This window comes from Pundamilia nyererei, unplaced genomic scaffold (genome assembly GCF_000239375.1).
Source record: "Pundamilia nyererei isolate P.nyererei 1_Seehausen unplaced genomic scaffold, PunNye1.0 scaffold00107, whole genome shotgun sequence".
In the NCBI taxonomy this organism is placed as follows: Eukaryota; Metazoa; Chordata; class Actinopteri; order Cichliformes; family Cichlidae; genus Pundamilia; species Pundamilia nyererei.
Window position 1 is genome coordinate 1,075,987 of NW_005187508.1, and position 26,647 is coordinate 1,102,633.

General features: G+C 42.7%; 1 protein-coding gene across 12 annotated transcripts in view; it reads left to right on the plus strand.

Moving 5' to 3' along the window:
* Positions 1-30: 30 nt before the first annotated feature.
* Positions 31-26,647, plus strand: part of slit2 (slit homolog 2 (Drosophila)) — a 97,849-nt gene continuing 71,232 nt past the window's right edge. For 11 of the 12 annotated variants that reach the window (XM_005741121.1, XM_005741123.1, XM_005741124.1 and 8 more), the window contains exons 1-4: positions 31-731; positions 1,620-1,691; positions 3,212-3,283; positions 10,325-10,396. In XM_005741121.1, coding sequence (XP_005741178.1) covers positions 529-731; positions 1,620-1,691; positions 3,212-3,283; positions 10,325-10,396 — 419 coding nt within the window. In that variant the 5' untranslated portion in view covers positions 31-528. The remainder of the gene's footprint in view (positions 732-1,619; positions 1,692-3,211; positions 3,284-10,324; positions 10,397-26,647) is intronic. The other variant, XM_005741127.1, reaches the window with a different exon arrangement.

A 26,647-nucleotide genomic window follows, 5' to 3' on the forward strand; every position in this document is an offset into this window, starting at 1 on the left:
GTGTGTGTGTGTGTGTGTGTGTGTGTGTGTGTGTGTGTGTGTGTGTGTGTGTGTGTGTGTGTGTGTACATGAGAGAGGGTTTCTTTGGATCGGATCAGATCAAGGACCGAGGTGTTTCACTGTCTTTGCTCCGCGGGCACACATTTACATACACAGGCACGGCACTCACCGGGGGGATTTGGGCACCGCATGCCGGGGACATGTGGAAGTTTGCGCCGCTGTAGCGCAGCCAAAGAGCCGCTCTACCGCCTTATCGAGCTCCCCTATTTCTACCCAGGGGGACCCAAGTCCCTGATCACAGTCCTCACGCACTGAAACCCCTCTCAGAGGACCCAAATGTAAATTCAGAACCAGGCATTTCTTAAAACACGCGTGTGCTAAGGGAGGACAGTGAAAAGGAGGACGGCATCCCGTTGCGTGCAGAGTTTGGTGAGCTCCTTCGGGGGATTTCGGGGCTTTATCTTTTAACGCCCTTCTGTTTTCACGGTGTTTTTGCGGGTCTCATATTGGCCCCCACTTGCCGCAGTGATGGTGGGAGCTCGGTGCCCCGTTGGACCTCACCGCTCCCCGGTGACTGTGCTGGGGCTGCTGATGACTGTTCTGGTCCTGTCCAGCGGAGCAGACGGTCAGCCATGCCCGGCCCAGTGCTCCTGCACCGGTACGACAGTGGACTGTCACGGACAAGGACTGCGCAATGTGCCCAGAAACATACCTCGAAACACGGAGAGACTGTAAGTACGGGATTGTATAGATTTGACCTAAAATTTGGAAACATTGCATAAGAAAAGTCACCATAATGTCGTGTTGCCATTTCTTTTATGCTTAAATGATGAAAAATAACGAGACTGCATTTACCTTTTAATGCGGCGATTCTTCTGAAGGGGTGTGAGGAGTTTAAAGAGTTTATAGAGAAAAAAATGTCACACCTTCTGATGTTTTAGCACCCAAATTTTATTCCGATCAGTGGTTAGGAAATGTCATCAGCTCATATCCTAACTATGATCACACATTATTCCCCCAAAATTTCCTGTCTAATTCATTTGTTTTTAACCGGGAGGCACTAAAAATGTCTCTCTCGAGGACCACATCTTTAAGAGCGCAGAGCTTTTTGTCATGTCTAACCTATACTTTCAGCCTTGTTAACGCCGCAGTACGCAGCTGATGTAAATGTTGGCGTGAGGTATAAATGATAAAAACACTAAAGCTCGTTTTGGTGCCTAATACGAGGACACGTCAGGGCTGATCGCGGAGCTGAAGTTGGGGGGCTGCTGTGCTTGTTGGCGGTTTTGAACTGTTGCATTAGCACAGCCTCCGTAGACCACATCGGTTTGTCAGCAGACCAGCGAGTTAATCAAAAACGGATTTGGACAAGTGGGCTCCGAGTTAAAGAGGCCGAATTTTATCATTAAAAGACCCCTCGATGAAATTAACACTTGCTGATGTAGTGCAGCAGCCACAGCTCCTCTCAGTTTCTCTGACAGTCAGATGACAACCCTGCGTTGGCTACGGAACAAGAAGTTTCAGCAAAAGCCTCCTTCATCAATGAGCACATCACAAACATGTATTAGCTAATTTATATTTTTTAAATTAATTTTTTAAAATATCATTTTTCTTTCTAGAGACCTGAATGCAAACAACCTCACTAAAATCACGAAGACGGATTTCGCAGGGCTGAGGCATCTGCGAGTGTTGTAAGTGACGTTTATTCGGCGAATTTTATTTTATCCCCTCTTTATCCCCTCCCCTGAAGATGCAAAAAGGAAACAACAATATTCTCTCCCACATGCACTGTTAAGCAGCATCTTGCATATCCAGAAAACTTTCCAATAGAACATCACAGCACAGAGATTTAACAGTTTCTGGCCGTGCTCGGCAGCAGCAGCAGATTCATCCAGCTCTGGAGCTGCTGCACGCAGGCACTGCATCCAGTGGTGGGAAGCTGCGGTTTCACTGAGCCATCATAAGTGTCTAAACAGAATAGCAGCGGCACCTGTTAATGCTGTCGTGTTAATCTGCCAGTGGAAGTGTCAGGAGGGGGCTTATTTTAACCACCGGGCCCCGGGGCCCATGTGCTGGAGTGATTAACGCGCTGGCGAGGAAGTGATGGAGGGTAAAAAGAGGAAAGAGATAGCGGTCATTAGGTGTAACCGCGGAGGGAGGAATGTAGCTGCTGGAAGGGAGGGAAGGGTGGAAGGAAAGGAAGAGAATGGGGGGGAGAATCAAGTAAGAACAGGTTTCTTTACCTGGGATGAATCCAGATTAAAGAGTTCCCCTGCACCGTCACTGCCGGGACAGGGATAGCTGCTGTGCGCGCTATTCAGCAGCCGAAATGAATGGAAGGGAATAGACATAGTTGGAATTCCTCCAGAGATTATGTCCTTAATTGTGTGTATGTGTGTCTTTATTTGTGTGCTCTAGCTTTCACTTTAGCTATTTCCGGTATGTTCACCCAAAAGCACCATAATTAGCAAAAACACTGCACTTAAAAAAACCCGTGAGAATAGATTTTTTTTTTTAAATTTGAGAAATTTGTGAGAAGAGTCTTTAAAAATAAAAGCCCCCCCCCCTTTTTTTTTTCTTATGGGGCTGTATTAAAAATAGCGTTGACTCACTGATAAATCAATTAATTAAAAAAAGAAGAGCTCAGTGGAAATGGCCCATAAAAGCATGTGTGTTTTTGCTTGGTTTCGTCAGCACACTAATCTTAGTGAAGTTGTGCTGGTGTAAGTGAAGGAGTAGTCAGAGCTATGCGGTTAGATAGAGAGTAAATTGGATGATAGATGAGTCCCTGTCCAACTGATGGGCCAGTTTTAAAGTCAATTCTGGGACTCTATCGACCCGCTGCTGATTGTCTCTCCTCTTTCTTGCTTTTTTTAAACCTTCTATCACTTTCCATCTCCACCAATCTGCTTTTCTCCTTTTTTCACACCCAGTGCTGCCTGATCCTTCTCTATTTCTCCCTCTCTCTCCTCTCCAGTGTCAATCTCCTGTGCCCTATCTCACTCCGTCTTTCTCTTCTCTCTCTTATCGCTGGCCCCATCCAGCCATCTTTCTCCTTTTTTTTGGCCTCTTATGGTTTCATCACACAAATCACTCTGTCAGCTCTCACGCTCTGTGTCTCTCTATCACTCTCCTTCCCCCCTCTCATGTCGTTCCTTTTTTTATTGTCCAATTCACATAGTCTCACACTCTCTTGGTGTTTCTCTCTCAGGCAGTTAATGGAGAACAAAATCACCACAATCGAGAGAGGAGCCTTCCAGGACCTGAAGGAGCTGGAGAGACTGTGAGTAATGATGTGTTGACGCCATTGTGTTAATTTAATTCTGTATAAAATCAGTTTGCCCAGCCTTAAAAATTCCAAGAACGCGCATGCCCGTCGATTCATTTGCATATCTGGATGCACAGATCAACAAGTGTCATATAAAATCTCTTTTCAGTTGTTGCATTCACAAGCTGCATTATTTGTCTTTGTTAGAAGTTCTCCAAGTCTGTAGAGCTTTACAAAAAACATTCCCTTATTCTGTGCTTTGGTGACTCTCAAGGACACTGTTTAAATATCCTAACCCACTGCTTACTAACAGCATTAACAGTCCTTAGTGCAAGAGGGGTTTTGAAAAAGCCCTTTGAAGAAAAAATTATTTGGTTTGCCTTTGTCCAATGAGCTCTGAATACTTAGTGACCTTCTAGGACTGCATGTTTCAGTTGAAAGTGGGAAGAATAATGTCAGCAGATTATATTATATACTAGCCAGTGGATTATGAATCATCACCGGAACTTATGGATTTCTTTATCATTTATTTATTTATATATTAACTTGAGTTGCAGCAATACCAGAAATCAAGGACAGGTTGACTTTAGCGATCAAAGCTTTCAGTGAAAATACCTGATGTGACAGCAGTGAAAACAAACTATTTCCCCAAGTTTTTAACATGATCATCCTGCAAGTCATCTAGGGCAGCCCAGAATCATACCAAAAAGGCTATAATGTACCCAACCTAATTAGTGACCCCTCCTGCTCCGTGTGAATGCATGCATCATGTTTTGCCACTTTTATGTCAGTTACCCCAACTTGGCCTCCTGCAAATCTGTTCATGTGGCAAATGTTGAGTCTGAGTGCCATGGAGGTGAATGAAGAACAGTCAGAAGTTTTTACAATGCCAGCCTGGTATCACAAGTCAGCATCCAGACAACATAAGGCCTTTATAACATAATTAACACACACACACACACGCACACACACACGCACACACACACACACACACACACACACACACACACACACACACACACACACACACCATTCATCTTTTTTTATGGCTCTTGTGGGTAAATTTGTCACAAGTCAGTGGGATGAAAGTGATAAAATGTGACTTTTTTGGATGCTTTGGTGTTGACCCTGTCATGCCTGGTTTTTCTTTGCTCTCTGCTGCACTATAGCTGCTCTTTGTTGACAGAGAGAGAGAGAGAGAAGCTCTGTAGACCACTATAAGGAATCTGCTAGTGTTTCTCATGCAACCAGCACTGGGCTCTGTCCAGCTAAGCGGTTCTGGGAATTCCTACTCAGAGTTGGTGACAAAAAGGGCAAAATTTAACTACATATGGTCTGGATTTAAAAGTAAACTTTGATAATGATTACCCTCCCTCCAAAGAGATGGTGCAAGCTAGTAAGTACCCTCTTTCATGCACTCACATAAGCAACACAGCCTTGAACATAGATTGTAGTGTGGTAACAGCAACAGCTGATAAAGTCTTAGATATCTAATGTGAAATCATGCACGATATGGCTGTCTCTCCTTTTCTGTCTTGTGTCTGACAACAGCAAACTTTCTGACACAACATGGCTGTCTTCTGTTGTCCTTGCAAGTTTTCCTCTGTAATTCAGCTTCTCTTGCGTGGCATGTTCACAAACACAAAGATGGAGTCAGTCATCAATGCCCCCCAACAGCTACCATACAAAGGCGCGTCTCTGGAGTCTGGAGTCTGAGGGCTCATTTCAAAGCCCTCCGTCCTCTTGGGGGCTGGAGGGGGCCTGCTGGGCACCACAGCCCAGAGAAGAGGGCCCTAAGCTTGGCTGACAGATCCACACTGACTGCCCCCCATGGGGGCAGAAAACGGTTCCCCTTCACATCTTTTTTTTTTTTTTTTGCGACAGGCCCCGAAGGGCCGGGCAGGGCTGGGTCAGGTGTAGGGCAGTAGCCTTGGGGGTACGGAGGAGGGGCATGTGGTTGAAGGAGGTGTGGAGGAGATAGGCATGTCACAACACAACTGTGCACATATCCAAACACATTCATGTGTTTGGATACACTTGTGCATGCGCATTCACTTACGCAAGGCTGCTCTGTCAGTACTGGTTTTATCTTGATTTGGAGGACCCCCCCCCCCAAACCCACTCGCGCCGTTTTCATTCATTCCTTAACCTCTCCTCACGTTTCTGCTCCTTACGCACCCATCTGGCTCTCTCTCTCTCTATTGTCCTGTGCATATAGGAATGCTATACATTCTTCACTCTCACCCTGTGGGTGTAGAATAGTTAAGTGAGGAGTTCCCGATCCTCTTATCCTTCACTTACTTGACTGTTTTACAGCCCCTGTTCAATTTAAAGTGTGTGAGAATGAAGGAGATAACAGCCTCAGACATGCAGGGAGAATGAAAGCGATATTGCAGGTACCGTGACAGTAATTTCAGAGAAAATCAGTCGGCTAAATCCTTCGATAATTAGCCTGCAACTGACTGATCACATTATTTAAAGATAATTTTTACCGAGATGAGTAATCGCACAGCTGATTACAGTGGTGAGATGCGTCTATCAACAGCAATTACAAAGTAGATAATGAAGCCTCAAATCAAGTGATCGTGCTGTAATATGTTGACAATATGAACAGCAGAAGATAATTGTAACAGTGATCCCAGATAGCGGGGGTATGGATTTCAAAGAAAAGCTCTGGATTAGTGCGAAATGATTAGCTCTAAAGCCTGTGAGTGATAAAATTGTTCCCGCTGATCATTTCAGGGCAAAGTTTACATTTTTTTTCTCCATTTTTACTGAGCAGTAGAGCTTGAAATTATCTGCGCTGTGAAGACACAAAGCCATTTTCACCACAGCAGTTCTGTCTAAAAAGCCATTCGAGATAGATTTTTCCGAGTCTCTGCTGCACCCAACATTTGTTATGTTTGTTGGTACACACCAGTTCGCGGAAAGTTTAGAGGAAAAGCTGCCCGGCGCTGCTGAATACGAATGATTTTAACCTGATAGCAAAGGAATTTAGTGTTTAGGAGATAAGACTGAATTTCTGCATTTCTGTGTTTTAAGGCAAGAGATGGTATCTTTCATTAGTGTTTAAATAACAGATCAGATTAGAGAGTGTAAATCTCTGGTGGGTGATAGATATTGGCTCGCTTTGGATGCACGAGCTGTGAACCGAAAACATGAACTGTTGAACCGCATTCACACCCATTCACACACACACACACACACACACTGGTCGGTTTGAAGTGGTTTTTGGAGTGGAGACAGTTTCTTAGGTTCGTGGAAATGTCTGCAGTGTTTTGGGTTATAACTTTGGTGCGTGTGTTTGTGTGTGTGATAGACTGACTGTTAGTTCAGCATGTGTATTATGGCTGCAGCAGCATTGGTGGAGTAATAATTGGTTTCTGAGGCGGTTTGTTATTTTCAGTCTGCAAGGCTGTACTACTGCGCATCAACATGGGTCTGAGGTGTTAAGGTTGCGTGTGCGTGTCAGACTTTTATGTTTGTGCGAGTATTCATGTGTGTATGTACAGAGATTTGGCACACTGTGCATGTTTGCGAGTGTGTGTTTACTGTGCGGTTTCTGGGCTTCTAGCATCTGTTTATGACTGCGGGGATTATCACCATGCTGCAGTGTGACATTAGCTCGGCGGAGTGACTCTCACACCTCGGACTACTGGCTACTCCGTCTTCATTCTCTTCCAGCCAGACTTTGACTAATGAGACATGGCTGTGGAAGCACTCTGAGGCTGTTTGTGCACACACACACACCCTCACACACTGTGATATAAAAGATAGAGATACGTTCTTTCAGATGTAGAAGGAAAAAGGCTCAACAGTGGGTGGCAATTGCAGACTAGTTTAGCCTATAAATGTGTGGCATGTGGAACTGGTTCGTGCTACATATTTGTCTTTATATACAAAAACATCAAATAAACTAAATCACTACATGACTGGAGAGATTTCATTGTTTGATTCAGAAGTTTATGTTCAAGCAAATTTTTTTGCAGAACTTTAAAAGTGAAGTGACAATTAGCAGCCGAGCCAAGCTCAGTGGTGATGGAGAGCTTGCAATAGGTTGACTGTTGAGCTGTTAATCTTTTAGACAGTGCTTCCTTAATTAGGCTAATGCAGCAGTTCAAATTAACAAAATACTGAGAGCAGAATCAGCGCTGAAGACCAAAGTGAGAAATGTGCAAAGTGGAGTCGTCAAAACTGCCAAGACAGCTGATGTAGCCTCTGTAAGTAACAGCAGACTTTGGAGGTCTTAGTTACAATGTAACTACAAAACATTTCAGCCAGGCTAAAATGTTTTGTAGTTACATTGTAGCTCTCAGATTTAACTGAGAAACTTGTTAAGAATCATCACTGTTTTTTTCAGTAGTTTTGTTTCATAAGGGAACTTTTCAAATCTCAGAAAAATGATTTGTAATTTCTGCCTCTAATGAACAACGCTTAACCATTTATGTGGTTTATTACAGAAATGTATTTAAGATTGTTTTAAATGTCCTACATATCATGTTGGAGTAAATCACATGTGACGTCAGACACATTGTGCGTGTCATGTTCATGCAGAGTTTATGTTGGGGCCGGGGAGTCATAGTCAGTACGATCTAGTGTGTAATGACACATAAGAAGTCCAAAATGTTTGATTACATGTATAATAACTTCAGCTGGACCCTTTATTCTCATTTCCAGCTGCATACTATTATTCTTGGACTCCACTAGAGTTTCCTTAATTCAAAGTTTAAAATAATCCTTATTTATCTTATACTGGATGCTGGTTCACTCCCTCTCATCTGCTCGCTGAAACAAAACACTTTAGCTCCTCAACCTTGAAGGCCACCCTCTTTTGAAGCCAACTTTCTTTTGATTGGCTGCCCTACAGAAACAGAAACTTTGATCAGCAAGAAAGTAGAGATGAGTAGAGATGAAAAACACACACACGCTATCCAAAATGGGACACTCAGTCTGAAGGCCAAGCTTCTGGCTCACGGGAATTATTTGTACAAACACTGAAATCGATATTTGAAACTTTGGCAATGTTTAATGTTTAAAATAAGAAAATTCGTGGCAAGCGCACTTTAATGTTATTCGTGTTATGTTCATATGCAGTGTTGCAATGATTGGCTGAAATGTCTGGTTACGTATGATGGTAGCCTTTTATTTATTTTAAGTATGGCAGGCGGTTTGTTTCTGTTACAGTCTACTGTAAATAACTAAGTTAATTTTTTTAAAATTAATTTCAATGATTTAATTAATTCAGTGCATAAATTAGTCGTGAAAATAATTGTTGGCTGCTTTTTTTCTACATCACTGTATTTGGAGCTGCCCATCAGAAGTATAAATGATCTGTTTTTGATATCACCTTGTTTGTAATGTGTGAGAGTGCGCGAGGAAAGTAAAACCGTTTCAGACTTTTATAATATTTGTAGAACTAAAGCAGGAAAAACAGAAGAACTCTGCACGGGAATCCTGGTCTGTAAATCTGAACAATCTCTATGTTGCTAATTGCTAAATATATTATAGATAATGTGATGATCAGACGGATATTCTAGTGAAGAAATGAATAAAAGGTTAATTAAAACACACTGATATCTCGGCAGCACCGTGGAGCAGACTGGATTTGATCTCTGTGTCCTGTCTCTACTTCATTTCGTGTTTCCTAGTCTGACGGCATTGCCTCTATTTTAAGGCGATGAGCTCATACCACCTCTCTGCTGTCGTTCCTCCTCCCTACCTCAAACACCAGTCCGTACACTCTCCCAGGGGGATGTCTAGCCCACTAACGGGCGCTCATGGCTGGGCAGGACCTACAGGGGGAGTGTGCCTCTCCGTGGGGCCGTGTGGGGCTCTTAGCTGCCAGAAGCAGCGTTAACGGAAGAGGAGTGAATAATTTAGAAACATCATTTCTGCGGGACGTTAAATATTTAAGCAGCCTCTGATGTAACTGTGGAGTGTGAATGTGTGTGTGTGCGCGCGGGCACGTTCACATATTTGTGCTCTTGTGGGTGGAAGATGGACACAGAGGGGGTGACGTTATTTAAGTCCACATCGGCTTCTAGTGATGCAAAAAGAGGTGAAAGACAAAGGTTAAGAGGAAAAAGTCAACGAGAGAATGAAAAAGAGATTTGGGGAAGTTTTGAAAGGAGCTGGTGTTTTTGTTTGAAAATGTGTAGTACTTCTGTTAGTTCGTATGTTTTTTTTGTATAAATCACACTCAAGTTTTCTTCTTAGTTTGAAGTAACTTCTAGTTCCTGCCGTGTTTTCTTTCTTCGTCCCCTCCTCCTCTCTTCATTCCCATCCAGTAGCACCCAGCTCAGCATCCATCGTTTGAGCCTGTCAGTGTGTGCGGGTGTGTTTGTGTCAGGGTTAAACTGTTTCAGCAGCCTGTCTCTCATTGTGTCACTCTGTTGCCTCCCTCTCCTCTGACACACATCAAGCACACACACATCAACACACACTGCACACAAACCTCTTCACTCCACTCAGCCAGGGTTAAATGATCGCACCCAGATTATTAAACTCACCCGAGTCGTCTCCACTGTGTGTGTGTGTGTGTGTACGTGTGTGTGCGTGATGGGTTGTTGTGAGTTCTTCCCCTGTGAGGGCCTTGTTTACTCAGTGGGGTCCTTTTCACACATTCGGTAGCCCGGCCAGACTGCCTGTTTGTTTTTCCCACATCGTCTCCTCTCCTCCGTCTTTGTGGCAAAAACGCCCCTCCGCCCTCCCTCCATCTGAACCCCTTCCCTCGTCTTCCTCCGCCTGCGTTCCCTCCATCCTTCTCGAGTTCACTGTTTGTCTGGCAGCCATGTTGTACCCCTAAATCATGGATAACCGTTTTCTTTCAGTGTCCATGCATGACCACGTATGTGTGTCTCCATCAGTCTCCCAATTATTTCATGCTCTCAAATCGTATTACAATCAAAACACTGTAACAGAATTTAATACAAAGTCCAGGAAACACAAATCCTACTTTAAAACAGCTAATTATACACAAATGTACGAGCATCCAACCGCAGTCTTTGGAACGAGCAAGGTCGAGTTTATTCCCTAATTCCTGTTGTATTTCTGCAGGCGCCTGAATCGGAATAATCTGGCTGTCTTTCCCGAGCTGCTTTTCCTGGGAACAACGAAGCTTTACAGACTGTAAGTCGTGTTTTTATTTATTTTTTTTGTCCGTCACTCGTTTGCCCTCCATGGTTAACTGAGATATTCTCTAACTATTAGTATGTTTTGCTAAGAAGCCTTAAGATGATCTAGATAAACTTTGGATTCATGTAATGGTGTGTTTGGGTATATCACCACAACGTTTGCACAGTTCACTGAATAGGACTCAAAATTATGTGAAAATGTATGTTGCAGATGCTGCAAAGCAGAGAAAAAAAAACAATGAGGTTTTGCTGTGTGACCCAGTCTGGGTGTTTCATTTGGATGAAGGAGTGAGAGAAGTGAGAGAGCAGATTTTGCATGGCTCTCTCCATAAAAGCCAGTTCAGTAGCTAATGGAGATTAGCACTCCAACAGCTGCTGCCCACTGGGAGAGAGGTGTGTATCTGTGTGTATGTGTGCTTGTGTGTGCTTGTGTAGGAGAGGATGAAGAGGAGAAAGTGAGCATGACAGACTTACTGGTATAAGCAGTGAACAGGTTTCCCTCCTGAAGTTACATTTTGTGTTTCACGGGCAGAAAACAGTTTTCGTTACAGAACATAAATGTTCCAGGTTGCATTGAAGCCGACGAACCGCTGTTTGTTGTCATCGAGCACCTTCCGCTCCCCTCGCTGCCCCGTCGTCTGCGCTGCAAACCGAGCACTACAGGGCTGGGCTGCAACGCCACTGAAACTGTGGGAACTAACTTCCCGTCACGGTCATTTGCGGTCTCAGGGAATAATTATGGTTGCATATATTTATATGAGTGGCTGAATGTATTTACAGTATCTGAAACAATATTGAAATGCTCAGATGATTCAGAGTGTGTGAAAGTTGTTTATGTTCTGCGGCTGCCGCAGTGGCCGGCTGGGCATGACCTGTTGTGTCTAAGGGTGTGTGTCTGCCTGTGTTTGAGCAAATGTGTGCGTGTGTGTTTCCCAAGGCCGAGAGCTGGCATTTTGCTCAGCGTGTGGGCTGAGGTAAAAATACTACTTGGATATATTGCTCTGTGCTCAGCTTGTTGTAGACAAGTTGAGTGCGAGTGTATATCTGCCTCTATATGCATGTGTTTGTGCGAGCCTCAGTCCTCCAGGTGTATGTGTTTAGAGGAGAGCCCCTCAATGGCAGCTCATCTTATCTGAACCGGCACAGCTCGTTCCATAGAACCACATTTAAGCTGCTGTGTTGTTATTTCTCAGAATTAGATTAAATTATAAAGCCCACGGTGAACAGAGTAAGAAAAAAAACGCAAACTTCCACAAAAAAATGCTGTTAAACAGGTTTCTCAGATGTATGGAACTCATTCAGCTTGAATGGCGACCACAGAGGTTTGGCCAATAGTATTTAAGGCTGTTTGGTCAATATTAAATCCTACGTCTGCTTCTCTACACCCCCTACAGTTTATTTTAATTTTAGAAATCGCAACGAGAAACCCCTGAGAACCTCTGAAGTGGGATCTTGTTAAGTTTTATATTGAGGGTTGTAGGTATGTGCTAACTTGACCGGCTTTGGTTCTTGCAACAGTACTTCTATAAATGAACACTTGCTCAACCTGCTATTATGAAAATTATGTTTTCACTGTTTTTGGGGCTTGGAAAATCTGTGTATGTGTGTGTCTGTGTGTGTGTACAGGAGTATTTATGGTATGTGTTCAATCTTTGCTCAGCACAGCGGTTTAAGGCATTCGGGACTAATTTAAACTGTTTTGAGGTCAGGTGTGAGAGATGCCTTTGAACTTGTGCAGTTAGTTTGTTTAGTGAAATACAAGTCTGAGCATGAATCATGCCTGAATTTTGTTAACCTGCAATAGTAAGGGTAACATACCTTTGGCATATAGCACACTGGAGAGTGTTGTGCCATCTGATGTTCTACATAAATTCGTTTAGTATGCTACGCACCATTTGATTACTGTAGAACTGCAGGGAGACCTTGATCCATATTGCTGGAGATGATTCAGACTTGTTCCCGTGGGTTTGTTGGATTTGTCACAGGTTCTGTTCATAGTTAATAAGAACAGAATTTCTACGCAGACAGGAGTGGAGGGTGTCTGCTTTGGTGGCTTCGGGATTTAATCTTTGCTTTTTGAGGATGATGTAGTTCTGTTGGCTTCACCAGCTCAAACTCGAGTGGTTCACACCTCCAAGTTTGAGGCTGTGGGTCTCTCAGATGGAATAGGGTGGAGCACCAAAGTGGAGGAGTTTAAGTACCACAGGGTCTTGTTCAAGAGTAGGAAGAGAGTGGAAGAAGACACTGACAGAAGAAAAGCATGGCTGTCGATTTGTTGGTTGATCTACATCACTAGCCTCATCTGTGGTCACGAGCGCTGGGTAGTGACTGGAAGAAAGCGATTGCGGATGCAAGCTATGGAGATGGGATGAGTCCCCTCTCACTGATCAGTCAGAAGGGACTCAGAGTAGAGTCGCATCAAAATGAACCAGTTGAGGTGATTCGGGCATCTGATTAAAATGCCTCTTGGATGCCTACTGTGTGAGGCGTTTAAGGCATGCCCAACCTGGTGGGCATGCCTGGAGGAAGAACAGAAATGGAGGAAGAACAGATAGCATGTTGTCACGCAGGTTTTTAAGCAGATATTTGGAAGCAAATAGGAGCCTCCTTTGCTCAGTGAAAGAATGCAGCATAGTGCAGGTCTTGTTTTAATATTTATAGGCTGTTTTTTTTGCTTCAAATCTTTATCAAACTAAATATTTAGACTAAAAAAAACCCAGTTGTTTTTTATTGTGCTAGAATACAACATGAACGGAATATGAACACAACTTTTTCAAATGACTCACAACTGAAGCATATCATCAAAAGCACCTGCAGTGGCCCAGTTATTGCATGAATATTTATACTGTGCACACAGAATGTCTCTCTGATCACTGAATTTCTCATTCATCCATTTCTCGGTTAAACTTTAAACTGGATGACACCGTCCAAATATTAGCCGTGAAGCCGAAGGTCGAAATGTCCTAGAAAAGGCTGCTGTGTGCTTTCTCCTAAAGCCTTGCAACTTTGGAAAGAAGGTTTCTGTGATGTGGTGACAGCTGACATGCTCATACTTGTGCTCCAGTGTACTGAGAAGACAATAAAACCCTGTATTATCTACAGCTGACAATAGCTGCTTTTCAAAAACAGTGTACTTGGTAAGAGCTTATGTTATTTTTACACACCGTGGGTTGTCTCTGGACATATTCTCACACTTTTACTTGTTGCTCGCATTAGTAAACTCCTCAAATGCTTTGTCAGATGTTTTATCATATTGCTTGCATCAAAGGTGATGTTTGACAGTCCCCTCGACAATTTAGCAGAGCTCGGTCTGCAAAAAAATGTTTCCAGCATGCTACCTGGCAAGGATGGCATGCTGAAGTGTTGTCACTGGGCAAAAAGGCTGTAGCTCACTGGTTGCCATGGATATTTGTATCAAATTTTGTGCCAACCTACTGAAGAATTTGACATATTTCTCCAGATTCTCCAGATTCTCCACCAACGGGCCAAGAATTTTGGCCCGTTGGTGGAAGTAGAAGAATGGGATAGATCACAGGAATTGTTAGGATGAGACCATAAAATTTCATGGCGTGTCCTGTGCTTGCAGCTATTATATCTCTAGAGTTATGTAAATTTTGATGTCTTTACTGACATCTGTGTTTCCTCCATAATGGCTAAAAACCAGTGAAATCCAGCAGTGAACATTTTGCAGCTTTTTGGATGGAAATTAGCTGCTTCTAAAGAACAAAGTTTTGAGTTTGAACATGCTTGTCGTGGATATGTGATGTGCATAAACATAAAAAAGGGAACAGCAAGTCTAACTGCTAATAAAAAGTCGTGTGTCTTTTTCATCATTTTCATTTGCAACACCTGTGTCTGCACCCCTCCATCCTTCACCTCCCACATTACACATGATCGCAGCTTCCCCAGCACCCGAGGGCCCAGACTGCATTAGATTATGAAGACAAACACACGCACACACACATCTGGAGACACCATGTGGTGGGCATATCCCCAGAAAACTCTCTCTTTGTGTCTGTCTCTAACACACACACACAGCCCTCCTTTTCCCCCTTGGCCTATTGTTGAACACTGAATCCACCCTGCAATAATACTGAGGGCCACAGCTGTGACTGTTTGTTCAGAGAAAGAGAGCAACTATAGAAACTGTGATTAAACAGACCCACTTCATTAGATGAAGTCTGTAAAAAGAGACAGGCTGGTAAAATCTCACTGCAGTGGGCAATAACCAAAAGTTACCTGAGCCAAACAAAGACAAGGTCAGAACACACACATACAGGCACAAATCTCCCGTTTTATGCATTCTGACTGTGGCAGGTCCCCACGCTTCACCCCATCAGGTCTCCAAATTGACCTTCGTCACAAGCAAAATTACAAAATTAATAATAGATCAAGTATAAAGAAAAGCTAACAAAGAAACAGAACAGCACAATACAAACCTCAATTCTGAAAAAGCCAGGTCGATGTGTGAAAAGCCAACAATGCGACAATCTGCAGGTCTGCAGAACGTCTGATAGGGGATTCTCAGCAGTCGTGGGTCTTCTTTTTTGTAATTTGTGTTTCATGATACTCCAAATGTCCAAAGCTGTGGTCTGCAGGTAGGCCAGTTCAGTGCATGGACTCTTCTACCACAAACCCATGCTGTAGGAAAAGATGGAGCATGTAGTTTTATCATTGTCTCACTGAGATGTGCAGAACCTTTCCTCAGATAAAGGTTGTCTGGATGGGAGCATACGTTGCTCTAAAACTTGTCTAACTTTTAATATTAATGGTGCCTTTCCACATGGGCAAGTTGCCTATTTCATAGACACAAATGCATCCTCCATAGCATCAGAGCTGCAGGCTTTTGAACTGAGTTCTGATAACAAGCTGGATCGTGCCGCTTCTTTTTATTCTGGAGGAAGTGGTGTCCATGTTTTCCAGAAAGAATTTCAAATTTGGGTTCCTCTGACCACAAAACAGGAAATGATAGAAAAGGACGATAGGTTTGGTCTTGGTCAATAGGACAGTGCTCAGTCAACAGAACAAGAAAAGGTCACAAATATGGTCAGGTCTTCAAGTTACTGCTCACCTTTTAACAATTTTTTTTTATTAACATACAATTTTATCTGAATAGACTTATAAACATAAAAGATAAAAGTTAGAATGGTGCATTTCTGCTATTTCTGCTCCTTTGCCTTTACGTCTTTTTAAAAATGTTCCTGGTAGTTTATATATTACTTGATTTGTACCAGAAAATATATTTCTAATATGTTTAAATATTGAAAGTGTATTCCCAAGAACTTTGACAGCTAGCCAGCCATTGAATACCTGTAGGAAACAGATGAAATGTTTGGTTTTTCAATTCTGCTTTTTGTCCACTGATTCCTGTAGAAATGCTCAGCAAGTCTTGAAACCACTGCCTAGTTTCTATTTAGCCTCTTAGCCTTTTAAAATCTGTCATAAACGATAACAAAGGCGCTCAACTGGATATAGATATCTGCTAGCTATGCTGAGATCACTGAAATATTATAGTTTCTATATAATAATTGTTTCGTAACCACCACTGAACAGCTGTTTCTGATGCATTTTGTAAACAATCCACAGCCTTTGTGATTTGTCAGAGGTGCATACAGACACAGTGCAGCATTAGGTTTGCTTCCTCTCCTCTGTCTCTTGTCTGCCTTTGCTGGACAGAATTCAGTAGCGAGATGAAAGAGGGAAAGATGAAAGACGGGTTGATAAAGGGATGGGGTGATGGGAGGATAAGAGAATGGGTCACTGCTTCCACAGTTGAAGAGTATGAGTATGAGGCTAGATTCATGTGACAGTTTTTTTCTTTGTGGACACTTCTGGTCAACAGCAATGGCTTAGCAGGTGCCACTACAGGAGATTTCTTTATTTTTATTTTAGCTTTCCTGCGTATTGTGTTACGACGGTAGAAAACTATGACAGGCTCAGAAGAAGGGAGCCAAAAAAATCTAACTAAAATAACATCAGTCTGACAGAAAACATGATGGAGGAATGTTATTCACGTATTAGTCAAAGAATGTTTGTTTTTTTCATTTTGAAATGCAACATGTATTACGTGGAAAAGAAATGAAACACTGATTTATGTAGACTACATAAAACCTACTTTTAGGCAATTTGCTCGACTCTGAGCTTCCTATTGTCCCATTGTGGGCTTGCAGGTGACTGATGACACCGTTGCAAATGTGGGAAAACACAGGAGTTTAACGTGCACCCATTTGGGGAAGCACCATCAGTCAAACACACAAAACACGAAACTCTGGTGTGAGAGAGATACACACAATAAAATAAGAGTTTATTTTTCACTTCCATCATCACGAAGCATTTACACTTTGGTATCAAATCATTTACTATACAACGTAATTATTTAATTATTGGGTTATCAGCCAAACTGTTATAGAAAAATCAGACAATGATATTTGCTGGGTCTCTATTTTTTTTAAGCCTTGACCTTTAAGTTTTACTAACTGGTTCAGTTTTTATGTTTAAAATATCTCATCACCACGTTGTTCCAGCACACAGCGAAGGTTTTCATCAATTTCAAAAATTATGAGTGGAGGGAAAAAACCACTTGTCTCTCCACTGAGAAGGAGAATCAGCATCGAAAAGTTGACTGAGAGGTGGAACGTCAGGTCTCTCGCACATTTAAGCAGAAATAAAGCGAGGTTCGAATTAATGAGCTGGTGAAACAACGTTTTGCGGTGTGTGTGTGTGTATATATGTGTGTTTATGTGTGTGTAATAGTCTCTAATCCTCGGCTAAACGGTGCCCTGATGAGGCTTTACCAGGCAGCATTGTTGCTTAGCAGCCTTGAAGGTTGTGGCTTTGTCTTGTGCGAGAGCTTAACCCTGCTGCACACACACAAACTCGCCCGAGACGACAGGCCTATCATAATGGTTGCACTACAGCGTCGATGCATCTTTCATAAGATTTCGCCTTTCCCCGTTAACTAACAGAGAGGGAGGGGGAGAAAACACAAGGAAGTGAGAGGTCAAAGGTAAAGAAAATGAAATTTTCTCCGAGTAAATAGTGTTTTTTAATTAAGACAGAGAGCGTTAGGGCATTTTAGTTGCCACAGAGATGACGACCTTATGGACCAGCAGAGGTCAAAGGTGAGGAATGTTCCAATCAGGAGATCTAAGCACGTGGTGATTTAAAAGGCCGAGGAGGGAAAGTGTCCTCCCTCGCGCTGACTGAAACGATGATAAATTAAATGTTTACTAATGAAAAGTCCCACATGGAACAGCTGTTTGTGCAAGAGATTTGCTGGGAGTTGTTTTTATACTCTTTGATTTGGGGAACTTAACCAATGTGTTTTTGGCCTGTGGCTTTCATTGATGTCATTATCCAATAATTTACTTTTATTGAAGAGTCCGGGAAAACAAATTAATAAAATGCACAAGATAATCAATCACATATACGCACTAAACTTAAATGTGAGATGTTTTTTGTACTCTGGTAGTAGATTACAATGTGGCCTGGTTGGTCTGAGTATTTCAGAAATTGCTGATCTACTGGGATTTGATTTCATGAATGGCCACACTGTTAAATAACTACTTGTTACAACCAAGGAATGAAAAAGGTTATCTCTGAATGCTCAGTTCATTAAACCTTGAAGCATGTGGGCTACAACGGCAGAAGATCACACCGGGTCCAATCCAGTCTGCCAGGAACAGAAAACTGAGGCTACAATTTGGACAATCTTTGAAAACTGAACAGTAGATCATTGGAAACATGTTGCCTGGTCTGATGAGTCTCAGTTAAAAACACTGATCAATTGTGCCTTGTGTAAACGGTTAAGGCTGGTGGTGGGGCTGTAGTGGATTTCTTGGCACACTTTGGTGTCTTTAGTACCAAATGATTATTGAAAGCCACAGCCTACCTGAGCCCAGCTCACCAGTCACATCGTGGACAGATGCTTCAATTGTGTGATGCTGTCATGTCAATATGGACTAAAATCTCTGAGGGAAGTTTCCACCACCTTGTTGAATCTATGCCATGAAAACTTCTGAATGGGCTCTAACAGAGGTACTAGTAAGTTGTAACTAATAAAGTGGCTGCTGAGTATAGAGTGAGTCTATGAGATTTCAGGTGCAGTGTCTAATTAGCCAAAGAGCCAGTGAATAATTTACCAAAATATGCACAACAAGGAGTCTATTTGGGTATAAACTGAACTAACTTATAGCATCAAAGTTCATTTTTTTAACTTTACAAAATGTGGTTTTACAAATTATTTACTTGTAGTCTTTTTTCCCCGACCTGCCTTTTAAAAAGATCCGTATCTGTTGGCAGCACAGTTTGGCCACTGGCTTTGTGTACATACGATATGCAAATATCTGCCATTATGTTTCTCTGAGGAAATGAAGTTAAGCCTTTGCAGCCCAAGACGCTTGCGGGTGACCCCTCCCCTTTCCCTGCTGTCTAACAAAAATAGACACACACTGACACAAACACATCGCATTTACCATTCAGCAATATTTCCTGCCCCCTCCTGTTTCTCTGAATGCGCTTTAACAGATATAAAAACTCTCACACACATTCGATCCGGAGCGAACGCGCACACACACGAGAAAACAGCTCTTTTCAGATCTTTTCAGCATGCATAAAGACATATTGTCGGAGAAATGTTTTCATTGGGACTCTTGGATCACACACATCGACTCCAGCCGAAGGGGGGGGATAGGGGGAATAGGGGGATGTTATTTTGCTTTCTTGTGGTCGACTTTGTGTGTTTTCAGACATTTCCCATGTCATTTGGGTACACTTTATGTCTCACCTTGAGTGCAAACGAACAGTTACAACAGTGTCGAGGTGTTGAGTGTCACTGACTCACTCGTATGAATCACACGACCGCCATTCTGAATTGCTCAAGGCCACTCATTCCTAAGAAGTGATCTGGCCATTCACATCCCAACACAATGCTGTAATTCATTCTCAAGCGATTGAAAGAGGGCTTGCCAGAGCCGTGCTGGCATTATTATGAGGGCACCAGCACAAAAGATTATCTTATACAGACAGAATGTAAAGATATGAAAATTCTTGGCTTTAACCAGAGCATACTTGTTTCTTGATGGAGCTCAGGAACTGTGCGCAGATGTGTTTGAAGCTTTTTTAATTACATTTTTTTTAGTAGCACAACACTGCATTAATGGTGTAAAACAGCAGGACCTAATTAGGTCCACCTAGCAAGACCTGATTGAGTCTAATAGACCGACTGGAATAAGTCCGTCTCCATAAAGGTTATGCTGCTCAGCTTTGTTGTGATCCAATTTAATAGTAATTTTGCAGGATGTAATCTGTTGTACTGTTGATTAGTCTTATGTTGCACTGGATGGCTTTTTTTTTGGTTGCAATTATTCAATCATTGCATAGACTCTATTTAATATAGGCTTTAGAGTTTAAGAGGCAAACTTTCCGCGAGTTATGGATTTCATGTTTCATGTTTACCATTCGTTTGAAATTACCACCTCTCTACCCACGTTTGGGATTTAATAAATATTATTAAATATTTAAACTTTTCTTGTTTTTATCTTCCTTCAAATTTCCGTTTCATACTACTTGATTTGGTCTTCTGCCAGCAGCTTCATTAATCACCTGCCGCCCAGGGCGTGTGAGTGTCAAAGTTCAGGCCACTAAGGTCAAAGGTCAGGGATCATCAGCGTCAGCCAATGAAATATCCAGGATAATGGACATGCCAGCAGCGATGGCGCTGCTTTGCCCATCAACTTGCACAAGAAGTGAGAGTTACGCCTGGAAAAACACACAGAAAGAGGAGGGGTGGATACAGACCGAATGAATGAAGGGTATTTAAGAGGAAGATTAGAGACGTGTTTGCTCTCTTAAATGGTGCGGGAAAAAAAGGAAAAAAAAGAGACCAGGGAGGAATTTACCGGGGCGAAGAAAGAAGCGCCGTCTCCATTGTGAGCTAGTCGTGAAAAGGAAAAAAAAGCAAGGGAGTGGGAGAAAGTGAGGGGCAGCGAAAGTAAAGAAAGGTGGAGAACTAAGGGAAGAGTGTTGTGGAAATGAGAGGAGAGAGGTATGTCAGTGCTTACTGTAGATGGCAGGTAGCCTGAAGCTTGGAGCCAGCAAGTCTGTCAGAGAGAAGTGTCCAGGTGTATGTGTGTGTGTGTGTGTGTGTAACCCGAGTGTGGATTATTGGGAGGGGGGTTACATACCTATCCAACGCCAGGAAGAGCTTACCTGGAAGCAGGTAGTTAAGAGCACAGATTCTGTGTGAATCTGTGTGGGTGTGTGTGAGGTCCTCGAGATCATCAAAGCATTTCTTCACCTTGCTTGTGTGTTATTAAGGGTCACGGTGTGCGGCAATTCCTCCCAGCAAAAACGCCTAAATCATCCTCTTTACTTCCCTCGCTCTCTATTATCTCTACTTCCTCTCCCCTCCTCATTCACATTAGCCACAGTGTTTAACTTAATAACACGAGGTAAACGCCGGTGTTATGCAGCTTAGAGCCAGCAGGATGTATATCCCCCCATCTTACAGCCCCTCTGTGGTGGTTGGTCTCCTCAGGGTATCTGGAGCTATAGATCCAGACACCATATTGATGGATGAGACGGCAGGGCTGGTGAATTATGGGAGAGATTATGGAGTAATCAGTATAATTCATCAATGTTCCTCTGCTAACCTCAATCAAACAAATGCCTACTCAGCAATATTGACCTCTGCTTGCTGTGTGCATCCATGTAGCGTGTGTTTGGACTTGTTGCTGTTGTTCTTGTTGTGTGTGTGTGTGTTTGTGTTTCTATAAAGGTGGTGAGAGTTAAAGTAATATTCATACCATCAGTTTTTAAAAATATTATTTTGGAGTGGCCAGGATGGTGGTGTGGTTAGCATTGTTGAGAGAAAGTCCTGAGTTCAAATCAGGACTCTCGTGGGTCCTATAGCTTCCCTTTAAAAACATGTAGTTAGGTTAACTGGATGTGAGAATGTAAGTAAAAATGGTTGTCTGTCTCCCTGCGACTGACTGTCAACCTGTCCAGGGTGTACCTTGTCTCTCCTTGTGGCAGTCGGGATAGTCTCCTGGTGCTGCTCAGCAGAACAAAATGGATGGATGGATTAATTTGGAACAATAAATAAAGAAACAAAATCATCTTAGTTATTTTTTCATTAGCAAACACATTCCTGCGATCAGATGCAGCTAAACTGTGCTTGACAACCAGCTGCAATGTTCACACTTTGGGCAGGAAACTCTATGAGTAGCAAAACACTGAGTGAGAAAATACGTCAGGACAAAAAGCAGAAACCCTGAGTGCTCTCTGAGGCTCGCCTGCAGTTAAATGGAAGACAGAAAGAGCTGAGTTTATGTCAATCAGTCAGCAGACCTAACATGGCTGTCTTTCTCTGTCCTGGGTGCCTCCCTCCCTCCCCTCTAATCCTCCATCTTGGCTCCGTGTCAAGCCGCCTTGTCCAGTTGCACAATATACCCCTCCGGGGCAGGCAACTGCATCCCCTCTCTGGCTCCATTAGTGCCACTCCACTGGCATAGCCGGCATTCTCCAGTGGGACCGTCATCGCTGGCCACTCTATTGGCACCCCTGTCACTCTCCAATCACCACAAAAGAAAACCTCACTGCCCTCCCTAGCTGCCTCTCCTGCTCACTTGGTCTTTTTTGCGCCCCCGTTTTATTCCCCTTACTGCTATTATCTTCCCTTTCTCTCCCCAGCACCTTTCTCTTAATTCTTTTCCCTCTCATACTCTTTCTTGCCTACACACCCTCTCCACTTCCCCTCCCCAGCTCTCTCTTCCCCCGAGCCTACACATTGGTTTGGAGAGGCTTATGCAAGACCCTCATCCATGGTAATGATGCAGAAGAAACCAAGAGAGGAAACTGGGAGCTGACCAGTGATTGCTCCCAGAGATGTTGCTCGCAAGTTTAGAGCCTCTCACATTATTTCACCAAAAGCTGAGTGTGTTTGAAGTGACCAGAGCGACCCAGGCTCATTAAAACGCACTATGTTTACATAATGTGAGGGCTCAGGCCCACAACAACAGATCCATTCGCTGACACTTTGAGAAAACTTTCAGCTTTAAAAACCAATTTAAAAGCAAATTTTTTTAACGTCAAAGGAGCGAAAAAATACACAAAAACATATTCAAATATGAAACAAATGTGATTTTTGCCGTTAGAGATGGAGCACGAAGGGTTTCTGAAGAGTAATGTGAGCAAGAAAGAGAGAAATGTGACATTGTAGCTCCGTAGCTGGAGGCTGGTGATGGATCAGCAGGTTTGTAATCACAGGTTGGTGCTCGACCAGTGCGCGCGCGCGCGTGTGTGCATGCACGTGTGCCTTTGTGAGTGTCTAATGACAGGTTTCAACTCTGATGTGTCATTATCCAATTACAGTTTTCTCTCATCTCTACGGTAACACCATGCCCTCCGTAATTGGACGGCTGCTCAAGAGAGCTTTGACCTCTCAGCAAGTGTCAGACTGAAGAACACACACTCTCGGGAACACACACACTGACATACACACGGAGGATGCCAGTAAGATTGGGTAATACAGGATTAAACAGATGCTATCTGAAAGAGTGATCAGATAAACTATGCGCAGACAAGTTAGGACTCTGATCATTTCATATCACTCCTTCCACCTCACACTTATTTTTTCTTCATCTGTCTATCTGTTTCTGTTTCTCTGTCAAGCAGTAACAATAACTGAGGCTCATGTACTTCCTCACTTTTGCACCCCCACCCCCCCACCCCACCCTTTCAGTCTCGCTCTCTTGCAAGTGCGTTGTGTCTAAATGGGCCTAAATGGGCCGAGTCGAAGGAGGGCTTTTGTGGTTTATCGTACTGAAGCTTCTCTCTCTCGCTTTTCCTCTCCCAAAAACAAAATACAGCATTTTCCCCGACACTAGCCCTCTTAAATATTTCACACACGCGCTTTCCTTTTTTTTGGCATGTGTTTGGATTCCTGCTTATAGCAGACCTTTATGAGGTTAAATGTGATGGTAATACAAAAAAGAGATCTTTATCGTTCAGACAAATCCAATTACGACATATTGGCAGACAGAAGTGAGGGAGCCACGAAGAAGAGAGCAACAAGAGGAGACACAGAGGACAGCGTGTGTTTGTACACGTTTCTTCCCGTTCCTGGGCCAAAGCGCACCAAATTGAAATCAGGGTCACCTGCGACCTGAACGCTCACTGGCAGAGAAACCACACGAGAAAGACAAATTTTAACATGTTTTTTTTAACACCAAATTCTGATTCTGAGCTTCAGTATTTAAGATGTTTTGTCACAGTTTTGACACACGTGATGTCTGTCTTTCATGTTCCCACTTCATGCATCTTTATCTCATCCTCAGCCTCAGAACACTTTTAGTCAAAGCTCTGTTTTATATTGCGGCAGTTTTTCTTTTCGGGCTGTACTTATCAACTCGTGACATGTCAGTGCATTTTAAGTGTTTTCAATCAGAAGTCTGCCTGCCTGTCTTCACATTTCAGCTCAGTATCAGGAGGTGGGAAACAGTTTGGCATGCCTCAAATTTCCTTTCATTTATTCTTTCACTCTTATCACTTTCCTCTTTCCGCTGTCACTATCTCCACCAGACGATGAGTTCATTGTTAAATTATTTTATGAGTGTGTGTGTGTGTGTGTACTGTCTCCTAAAGATATATTTTCCCATACAACAAAGCTGAATTTAAAATTACAATCTAAGGGGAAATTATTTTCTCTCCAACAAAATATCTTTTAAATCAGAAGGCAGACAGCAGTGCAGTAGTAGCAGGTAGGCTGATGGCAGAATGGTCAGGATAGCTTTCATGCTGATGGCTTTCTGAGACCAATTATTCACATTTTTAATGAGTTTAATTACATTTTTAAGTTTCCTTTCATTTACTTCAGGAATAGATGCAGTTTGAGTTGATGTACGCATTTTTGCAGTTAGCTTCACCTTTGTTTTCTAGCCATGCGACCCACCTGATTATCAAGTATCTGCAACTGGTTGAATCTCAAGAGCAACCATAGCAAACGCACATAACCTGGGAGAAAGTGCATTTTCCTAAAACGTTACTGAGAGTGGAGTTTAAAAAGGGTTGATGCAGTGGGTCATTAGAGATACTTCCACTTTATTAGGTACACCTGTTCAGCTGCTCATTAACACAAATATTTATTAGGCAATCAAAGAGCAGTAGGTGAAGTTCAACCTGAAGTTCAACCTGAGCATCCGAATGAGGAGGAAAGATGATTTAAGTGACTTTGACTGTTTTCTGGTTGTTGGTGCCAGGCGGGCTGGTCTGAGTATTTCAGAAAGGGCTTTTTCCCACACAGTCATCTCTACAGAGAGTCATCTGAGAGAGAAATCGTCTGAAAATATCCAGTGAGCGGCAGTTCTCTGGGTGAAAATGCCTTCTTGATGCCAGAAAAGGAGAGAGAATGGAAAGGCTACTTTGAGCTGATAGCAAGACTACAGTAACTCAAATATATACTCATTACAAGCAAAATATGCAGACCTTGAGCAGCAGAAGACCACACTGACTGACACTCCTGACAGATAATGTTACTTCATCTGCTGAGTTTTGATTTCTGCAGTGATATTTTAATGGTAGGGTCTAAATGTTGTGTAAAAAACATGAAAGCATGGATCCTTTCTTCCTGTATCAATTGCTCAGGATGCTGGTGTTGTAATGATATAGGAAATATTTTCTTGTTTAACTTTGTGCTCTTTAATACCAACTGAGCATCATTTAATTAATGCCATAGCTTATCGTAGTATTGTTGCTAACCATGTCCATCCCTTTATAATCAAAGTGTACCCATGTCCCAAATGACTGCTTCCTCGAATCATCTCAAACTGGTTTCCTGAACAATGAGTTCATGTAGTCAAACCTGAATTTCTGTAGGACGTTATGTATACAATAATGTCTGTTATTTTTAAAGAGACTCAGTTCTTCCAGCTCATTAAAAGCAACAGCAAAAAGTCAGACACCTGAACAGTGAATTTGCTCACAAGACTACAGTATTTTATAGTCTGAAAGCGAGGCGGTGAGAGAATGAGCAGCCCAAAGCTATGATGTCAGCCTGTTTTACAGCTCTCATAATTACAAGCAGCACTCTGGGTGGGTGGGTTACTATCAGTGTGTGTGTGTGTGTGTGTGCGTGTGCACGCATTCAGAGCACATAAGATTCCTGTCAGGTTACCTTAGTGACCTGCTAGGTAACCCCTCGTCTCTCTCAGACATCTTAGCAGCTGAGGATTTTGCCTTTGCTGTGTTAAAAGACACTGGACTGTTTGAGAGGTGGAAATCCCCTTTTTAGTAAAACTTCTATTTCCATTGTTTTCTTTTTTCCCATAAGGTCATAAGGAAATTGGACACAAACTGACTGCTAACCTGCCCATCAGTCCCTTTGATGAATCACATCTGGCTTTTCCTCCAAACTTTACACAATTGTACAAAACCCCTTTGCTCTCTACAGAAAAAAAAGAAATCCCTGGTGTCTTACAGATACCGACAGAGTATCCTTTGGTCTTAGTGCCATGACACGCTGGGTTTATGGGTGGTTCTCACCCCCAGCTTGTCACATACACTTTTAAATGATGTCTTTGGCGTCACATTTACGTACACGCATCAGGTGACCGTGCTTTTTTAGTGCAAGGTCAATGCTGCGACAAAGGTCAGCACTGTAATCGGAACTGCAGTCTTCTCTTGAACTAAACATCTTCAGAAAGTAAAAAGTAAAGGTAAGAAACAATTTAAAAACAAAAATAATCAATGCAAAGGGCCACACAGGACACAAATTACGATCTCCTTGCTGGCAAAGCTGTATTTACTCTGGCACCACACCTCCTGATTTTGTCACTTTTTAAAAGAGGAGCATTACTTCAAGGCATCCAAAATTGCTGCCGGTTAAGGGCAGGCTTTTTTTTTCACATTGCGAACCAAAAGCTTTTCTTGTTTTAACCTTGTCGATTCTGTGAGTTTATTACAGTGAAAGTTTGATTATTCAACTGAAATAATAGTCTTTCCCTAAACAGTTATGAATAAGGACACACAGCCCATAGTTCGCTCAGGCTGGAGAATCTTTTTGGGCTTTTCGGTGCAGAATTCAAATCCTCAATGCCTACTGACTGGCATTGACTCCAGATCAAATCAATACAATCCGCAGAGGCTCCAGGCAAACCAGCGGCAGTTAACGTTGCTACAAGCAAGTTAGAGGCCTGGTTGTAAAGATGATTTGTGTGTGTGTGTGTGTGTGTGTGTGTGTGTGTGTGTG